Source organism: Trichechus manatus, unplaced genomic scaffold (assembly GCF_000243295.1).
Source record: "Trichechus manatus latirostris isolate Lorelei unplaced genomic scaffold, TriManLat1.0 scaffold00049, whole genome shotgun sequence".
NCBI lineage: Eukaryota > Metazoa > Chordata > Mammalia > Sirenia > Trichechidae > Trichechus > Trichechus manatus.
The window spans coordinates 15,508,621-15,517,604 of record NW_004443985.1 but is presented as its reverse complement, the minus strand read 5'-3'; the positions used below and the strand labels follow the sequence as shown (position 1 = coordinate 15,517,604).

Sequence of the window (8,984 nt, the reverse complement as noted above, 5' to 3'; positions counted from 1 at the left end):
GGGGTGGGGGACAGTAAGGAACCCAGAGTGGCTCATCTGGGGTAGAGGGGTATGAAAAGAGAGGTTCAGGTGTGTGAGCAAGTGTGCATCACCCCTAGCACTGGAGGAGGCTGGTGTTACACGAATCACAAGTAACTGGCTTTGCGCTTTGACTGTCTCACCAGTATTGCTCAAGGTGTGTGGGAAATGTTGCCAGTGGACCTCTTTGAGAGTGGCTGACTCAGAGATGATGACTAGGCTTGAACAAGGCTGCTGTTTGGCATATGCAAAGTGAGGTGAGGCCAGATGGGGTGTTTCCCTTTGTCTGCTTATTCATAGATGCAAAGATGGGCTGGAAGACCCAGGTAGATAGTGATTTAAGGCCTTGGGCCTTTGGGCATAACTCAGGTCTACCTTTTTGCTGTGGTGAGCAGGGATAAGCTGATGAGGGTGGTGGTGGTAGTATATGTAGTAACCACTGACATGGGTGTTAACAGTATGCCAAGCACTGTTAGGCCCCTTATATCTATTGCTTTTATAACATCCAGTAAGGACATAAGACAGTTGAGCCTTAGAGAGGTGAGGTAACTTGCCCCACGTCACACAATTAAGAAGCAACAAAGGCAGACGTTGAACCCAGGCTCTCTGGTTCCTGTGGTCACACACATAACCACTTTTGCCTGCCTTCTTCTGATGGGCTATAACAGAGGGTGCTAGGTGTCTTCTTGACTTAGTCCTGTCCACAGACCACACATGGCCAAATCACTCACGCTGCCTGACCCTCTGCTTATGCACCTTCTCTGAGGCTACCCCAAATGGGAATGTGTGAAATCCAACTGTAGCTCTTCCGGGGGAAGAGTAGGGCAGGTCGGCCTAGCTTGAAAGGTTACGTTTTATACTTGGATGGAAAATCCATCCAAAGCCACACCTTTGCATGTGAACTAAGGGAGCGAAATAATAACATGGGGCCAACAGACAATCTTGTTGCTGGTATGGTATCTGGGCCACACCCAATGGCTCACCACCACTGGGAAGTGTAGAAGTGAGTTCCCTTGGTGGAGAGACACTACTTTCCGTTCCTTGTCATCAGATGTTACTTGTTCCCTTCGTAGCCCACGTTAACTTTTCATCGTCACTGTCACCATCACCAGGAAGTGTTGGTGGCTAAACTGGGCATTTCTGTAGCACTACAGATTTGAGTGAATTGGACAAAATAGAAAACTTTGTGATTTAAATGCTTTTGGAAATAGTTTTGAAGAATGGCTTTGGATTCGTGAAAATCTGCATGGCTTTTGCGAAAGTTCCTCATTTGTCAATGACTCTCATTTCTTTGGATCCAAAGATATATTTGAAACCCAGGTAAAACCACTAGGCTCTATTTCTGACTTGGGTCCTGATCTTATGGTGAAAAATGATGAAGTAGTTCTCTTTGGTGAATAAGCTCCTTATCCATTCCAGATAAATTGATACTTCTAGCTTCTATGACAATGTATACTTTTAATCCCTTATGATGTATTATAATACTGTTGTTAATATATTAACCAAAAAAAACCCCCAAAAAAACCAAAAACCCTTTGCTATCGAGTCAATTCTGACTCCTAGTAACCCTATCAGACAAAGTAGAACTGCCCCATCGTGTTTCCAAGGAGTGGCTGGTGGATTGGAACTGCCGGCCTTTTGGTTAGCAGCCGAGCTCTTAACCACTATGCCACCAGGGCTCCATTAATAGGCCTCCTCAAATTCTTTTTCAGAACAAGATGCGACCTCAACACCTAAAAATAAATGGCAATGTTGTAAGCAAAAAAGGGGTATTGGTCATATAAAACAAACAAAAGCAACCAAAAAAACACCAAACCTGTTGTGTCGATTCCGACTCCGTGTAAATCATAATGTGTAGAAAGCTATTTAGTAATGAAAATCTTTCAATACATGGCTACCATTCAGCAAGCCAGTCTCTAACTCTGGATTCTTAATGTCCTTGCAGGAATAATTCACCACTCAAAAAGTAAAATTTTCATCCTGAGCATACATACTTACTTGGAGTCCCCCTTTCTGCAAGGGCTGTGTGTAAGTATGTACATTGGCTGAGACAACAGGGATTAACTGTACTATCTCAGAGGTTGGGCTGGTGGAGTTGTATGTTCAGTTTAACAAATATTTACTGAGTTCTGTTCTGGTATCTATTTCAGTGTAGCAAACCACCCAAAACCTTAGTGACTTAAGACAATTTTTTATTATTTCTCAGAGTTCTGGGGATTAATGGATTCAAGTGGGTGGTTCTCATTTGCGGTCTGTCATACAGCTGCTGTCAAATGGCAGTTGAGTCTGGGATCATCTGAGTAAAGTCTTCTTTACTCACATCCTGTGCCTGGGGTGGTTGGAAATTTCTTTCCACATTGCCTTGTCACAGGGCTAGCTTGGGCTTCCTCATAGCATAGCCGTCTCAGAGTTGTTGGATTTTTTTTTATGGCAGTTGGCGTCCTTCAGGGAGATCAGGTAGCTTCCCCCTCCAAAAGACCCAGGTGGAAGCTGCAAGCCTTCTTATCACCCAGCCTTAAAAGTCACTCAAGCACTATTTCCGCCAATACTCACGGTTTACAGGAATCACAAGCCAGATTCAAGGGGCTAGGGGAATAGACTTTACCTTTCAATGAGAGAAAATGGCTGCATATACAGGAGGAAAAGAATTTGATGGTGACAATCATGAAGACAAGCTACCACAAGTTTCCACATATGGGATGGACAGTGAGGTGACAATAGTGAATGAAATATGGTCCTTCCTCCATGGAGCTGCAGGCATGAGCCCCGGCACAGAAGGGGAGTGGCTGACAGAAATGAAGTTCATTGTAGAGACAGATGGGACAGTAGAGGCCTTCTGATCTCCTCCACATACTTCTAAGAAACAATGTTCTGGAGAAGCAGTACTCATATTTGGATCAAGAGTGAGAATTTCTTGAACAGATCAAGGGTCTACAAAACATACATTTAATTTCCGTTGCACAGGGGAAGGAGAGCAGGGATTGACAAGTAAATAGTTACTCTGTAAATGTCAGCTTCTGGAAGAAAGGTCTCCTGTGAATGGATAACCTCATGACCCTGACAAAAACGGTGACAAACCATTCTGTACTAAACCTTCTTTGGTTCTTCCTACAGATGCTAAGACCAAAGAAGCCTTGGAGTTAAAGGTGCAGACCTGAAGGCTGTTTCTAATGACTAGATATTGTGCTATCTTTGCTGAAGAGACCACGAAGTATGAAGAGGTTTCATGATATTTTGCCTTACAGAGTTCATTTCTCAGCTTTCAGGCTCAGCTCCGATGTCACCTCCTCAGAGAGGCCTTCCCTGACCACCCTATTTACCCCCAATTCACAATCACTCTGTCCCATAACACCATTGCCTTCACTGCAAACTACTACCTATGCTTATTTTGATTGTCTATCCCTTACTGTCTCCTGCCACCAGAATGTAAGCTCCAGGGACCATGGCTGACTTGTTCACTTCCTAGCACAGAGCACCTGCTGAATAAATGTTGCTTAAATAAAAGAACATATCTTTAGAGTCTGGGAAGATGTACCATAGTGGCCATGGAAACTGATTTTTTTATACTAGTATCTACCCTTTTTTGGGGTGTAAAGAAAATCAAAGTATAACATTCCTAGGAGGAGTCCAGGATGTGCCCTGAATCCTCCACTTTTCTTAGAACTCAGCTTGGTCACTACTGTGAAATCAGACAGCAGTGCCAGGACTGGATGTGGTTTCCACCATGTCCGTTTATGGATGACACTTTTGGGAAAAGGACAGCCTTAGGCTTGGGTTAGGCAGGACTCTATCTTGCTGTGCCACAAATATATTGGATTAGAACTGCTGTATCGGGAATGATTATTTTTCAGTTTCCCGGCAGGTATCCCAGGGTGGGAGACCCTAAAAGGCTGCCCCTCCCACCCAAATAGCTTATGTTTTAAGGAGGCTTTTTGGGTTTGTATAGGTGGTGAATTTGCAAACTGTAGTGGTTAAGAGTACAGAACTTGGAGCTGGGCTGCCCCCATCATCACCATTAACTAGCTGCAGGAGCCTGGGCAAGTTGACTAAATTTCTCTGCCTCATTCCCTCATCTGTAAATTGGGAATATTAACAGCATCTACCTACAGGGTTGGTATAGGGAGTTAATACATGTAAAGCACTTAGAATAGTACTTGGCACATGGTAAGGGCCATGTAAGTGTCTGCTAACACTACTGTTAGAGGAGGCCATCCATAAAGTGGGTTAGAACCCACTTCACTGGGACAGTGAAAAAAGTAGTTTGAGAGCAAGTGGATTATGGGTAAAACTCCCCCACTCCCCAAATTTCCTTTGAGGTTGTTGTTACGTGGCTTTAATAATTAAAAAAAAAAAAGCTATCCTTTATAATGTTGATGTTGAGTTACAAAGATCTGTATCTTCTTGTTCTGCTGGGGAGGCGCTCTAACGTATCCTAGAGATAGAAATAGACCCGGAGAATATCTGATGCCAGGTTCTCCACTCCCATTGTCTTCCTGGACCCAAGTTCATTTACTTTAAGCCAAAATATATTTTTTTTTTTTTTTTTATCTCTGTTGACATAAAAATACATTTGAGGACACTTCATTTTAGGGATTATTTTAAAGGGGATAGAGTTTAGGGGAATAAGCATGAGTAAACTCAGCAACTGAGGGAAGAAATGGGTATAAAAAGGAAAAGCTGGCAGATAAAGAATGTCACTAACTAGCTATTTCAGAGCTGGCCTTGCTCAATAGCAAAAGCAAATTGCGTTAATGTGGCCTAAGAAATTGCTTAAGAATTCAATCAATCAGGTGGGTGGGGCCTCTGTTCTCATACTGAGCTGGCTTCAAATCCTGGCTCTGCAAGTTACTTGTGCTCTCAGACCTGAAGTTTCCTTCTCAATAAAATGGGAGCAGTAATCCCAGCCACCCAGGATTGTTACGAGGACTAAGTGGTTGAGTTAGAAAACACCCGGCATGCAGCCCACATTCAGCTGTGCAAGGAAGCCTTACCAGGAATTTCCGCTTCTGCTTCCAGTGGCTGCCTTGGGCATTGGTGGCCACGTGGGCTTCGGTGACGGTTTTGATAAGCTCCCATTCCTCGTCTGTGGGCTCCGGCTTGTGCCCCATGGATTTCTGCAGCTCTTCCCGCCGCCTCTTCTCCCGGTTCTCCTCAATCAGTTTTCTCTTTGCCAGCCGCTTGCTGTCATCCAGCACCACTGAGAGGGGGAGAAAGATGAGACAAAACACACAAATACTACCCCCGCTCATGGGGCCTCAGGGGTGGGCCCACTTCAACAGGGACAGCTCAGTGGGCCTGCGAGGTGGAACCACACATTGGACTTCCGTTTGCCCTTGACGAGCCATTTCCCAACACTGAGCCCCGTTGTTGAACTCCCAAGGTCTGGCTAGTTTTTCGAAACAAAGCTCTGAGCAAACTTGGACACTGGGCACCTCAACTCCAAAAAAGGTGACCCTAAATCAGAGGGAAGCAGAGAGAGGAAAAATCTAATACTACCCACAAGAACACAGACAAATGTGTCTAGTCAGTCATCTGAGTTCACTCTTAGGGATTCTGTTCCTCCCTTCCTTCCCTAAAATGAGTCTCTCTAAGGAGAATTTTAGAGTCCCTGGGTGATGCAAATGGTTTACATGCTCAGCTGCTAACTGAAAGGCTGGAGGTTCGAGTCCACCCAGAGGCAACCTGGGTAGCCTGGCAATCTAGTTCTGAAAAATCAGCTATTGAAAACCCTATGGAGCACAATTCTACTTTGAAACACATGGAGTTGCCATAAGTTGGAGTCAATTCGATAGTAATTGATTTTTTTTTTTTTTAAAGGAGAACTTTAGGTTAAAGAAAAGTTCTGGACTGATAAATGGGAAGCTCAGGATCCCCTCCTCTAAGGAAACAGGACCTCAACTCTTCATGGCTCCCTTAAGGGCTAACTGGAATGTGACTGGGTCTATCAAAGGCCTCACAGCTACTCACTTTGCATTATTTTCGACCTGGTCAACCCTCAATTGGTGGTCAAAGAGCCCAGGCTCTGGAATCTAGAAGGACTTGGGTTTGAGTCCTGACACTACCGAATTCTAACTGTGTGACATCTGGCAAGTTACTGAGGCTCTCTGAGCTTTTATTGATTCATGTATAAAATGAGAGCAATAATCCCCATTTCACAGGATATTCACTGTGATAATGTATAAGGTGTACCTGCTATACCATAAGTGCTCAATAAATGTAGCCATGACTTATATCATTTATGCAAAAGGGAAATAAGAAGGACAGGTAGCAAGAAACCTGCTGTGATTAACTTTCAACGTGAACCATTTCACCAGACTCTTACTATATCACAGGTTATAGTATTTTAGAACTGGAATGAACCTTAGCTATTACCTAGTCCAACTCATTTCACAGAGGAGGAAATTGATCCAGAGAGGTTGTGACTTGCCCCAGATCACACAGTAAATTCATGGCAGAGCCAAGGAAAGACCCAGAACTCCTGACTCCAGTTTTACCACACCACCCGGAGTTATTGTCCTAGGGCCATTTCCTGATGAAGATGTGACTTGGTAGGAAAAGAAAACAGTAGATGCAGCAGGAAGAAAAGCATCAAGGTGCCCAGTTAATCCACAAAGGGAATAATTAAATTCCAGATCGTCTAGATTTGATTGGATAGTCAAAGTCATGTGAGTGTTTACAAGTGTGGAAGATATGAAGGAGCTCTGATAAGTCATTCTGGTTCATTTACTAAAGAGGGGGAGGAATGGATAATAATACTCTCTGCTCCCGTTTTTCAAAAGTGTGCCAGGTATTCTTGCACTTGACATGCATTATCTGATTTAATTCTGAAAACAACCCTATGGGGTAGGTGACAATTTCATGGGTAGGGAATTCAGATAGTCACACAGCTAGTAGTGGCAGATCTGGGACTTTAACGCAAGTTTTCTGATGACAAAACCTGAGCTTTTATAATCCTTTGCAAGGAAGTAAAGTGGACTCAATCGGATTAACACTCCAAATATTTTACCCTCATAAACACGTATTTCTTTAACTTCTCAATAAAATGAAAAAATGGATATTTAATATTAACAGTTCATTATAGTGTTACAGTCTCCTTTATAGCCAAGCATTTCTCATGTATCCTTATAAGTCATACTGTCTATGTCTTATACAAGATATAGACAAAGAATACATCAGTCAGAGGTGGGGATTACCTCGATTCCCAGTGTGACACCCTAATGCAACCCCTCCTTCTTTCTTAAGATTCCCGTTCTGACTTTTTAAAATGGGAAAACCAGAATATTCCACAGATTCCCTGTTCTAGCTGAGAGAATCCTGTTTATCACACAAGAGTGAGCTACACCTATTTCCTCTTTTATGAGGAAAAATCTTCATTCCCTTCCTTCCTTCCTTCTCTTTTTCCTTCCTTTCTTCTTTTTTAACTAAAAGTTGGAACCTCTCATTGATGTGTTAAAATTTATGCCGGTAGAAATCATTAATGTCTGACAAAAGGGAGGCCGCACATTCTGCATGTCGTGATTATTATTTTTATTATTAGATTAATTAAAGTGACTGGTGTGGGGGAGAAAGACACCAAGGGTTAATCTCACCACCATATGCTATGGCACTTTGGAAACTGGGTAGGACTACTTCAGCTCAAACATCTTTATGGCTAAAAATATCACGAACAACCAACTGCAGGATGACTCACGCACTAGCACTCAACTTCACATTTAGAAGTTTCTGAACTGGATGTTTTCTGCCAGTGCCCCATCCCCAAAAATGTCCAAAAAATAAATTCCTGTCTCTGCTTTTAAAAAATATTAGGACTAGTCCATGAGGCTGTCACTGCATGAATGCTGTATGTAAAAATTATAGCTTATCAAGGTGAATGGACAACACCTCTCATTTGTAATCTCTGACGCAAGCAGAGTGTCGCTAACTATTAGCTCCTGCAAACATGACCGGGATAATTTAACTGCTCTCTCGTATTCCCATCATCTGGCTACCTTGAGGGTTAGGAGTTGACAAGAGAGGGGAAGGAAGGAAAAGAGTACCACAAGATGAAGACCATCTAGCAACGTCTCTCGCCTCTCTTTTTGGGCAAGGCTAGATGTGGGGAAGGAGAGTTCTGTGGGAAAGCAAGATATCTCCCCTCTGCCCACATGAGCTGCTGCCTTCTTTTCTGCCAGGTTGATTTCCTTGAACCAAACCCTTCCCCAATCAACACTTCTTGAATAAGAAGCAAATGAAGAAGTTCTACTTACAATCTGTTGCCATGCCAACATAGATGCATTTTTTAAAGCGACATTCCTGGCACTGGTTTCGCGTAACTTTGTCTATGACACATTTTCCTTCATATTTACAGGAATAGGATGGATGGAGATTTTTCTGAATGGTTCTTCTAAAGAAACCCTACACGAAAAAGAAAGAACCAAGTTTCATATTTTCTAGAAATAAATGACTCCAGAGTTTTGAGTCCACCTGACCCTGACACGAATTGTTTTGGACTTCTATCTCTACATGGGACCCTGGTGGCACAGTGGTTAACAGTTCAGCTGCTAACCAAAAGGTTAGCAGTTCGAATCCACTTGCTGCTCCCTGGAAACCTTATGGGGCAGTTCTACTCTGTCTATAGGGTAACTGTGAGTCGGAATCGACTCGACGGTAACGGGTTTGGTTTTTTGGTTTAGCTCTGCATACTGAAATATAAGACAATTGGCTCAAAGTGAATATGAGGAATTCTAAATCTGTGTTGAAGGGATATCATAGCACCACGGATTCAATATCTTTTAGCATTTATCCAGGGAAAAGAGGCTAATGGGCAAATCTGATGCTTGCTTTTATTTTTTTCTAAACATTGAATAATACAAATAAATTATATTATCTCTTTTCACAGAGTCCCATAATTATATGGCTAAGTTAAGCCATGAAGAAGTTTGCTCCTTTATACTGGGGAATAAAAGAGCTGGACACTTGTGATACTT

General features: G+C 42.8%; 1 protein-coding gene across 3 annotated transcripts in view; it reads right to left on the bottom strand.

Annotated features, from left to right (window-relative positions):
* Window positions 1-8,984, bottom strand: part of THRB (thyroid hormone receptor beta) — a 422,642-nt gene that overhangs the window by 17,939 nt on the left and 395,719 nt on the right. For all 3 annotated transcript variants that reach the window (XM_004377378.2, XM_023732259.1, XM_023732258.1), the window contains 2 exons: window positions 8,265-8,412; window positions 5,010-5,215 (listed from right to left, as the gene is read on the bottom strand). In XM_004377378.2, the coding sequence (XP_004377435.1) occupies window positions 5,010-5,215; window positions 8,265-8,412 (354 nt within the window). The remainder of the gene's footprint in view (window positions 1-5,009; window positions 5,216-8,264; window positions 8,413-8,984) is intronic.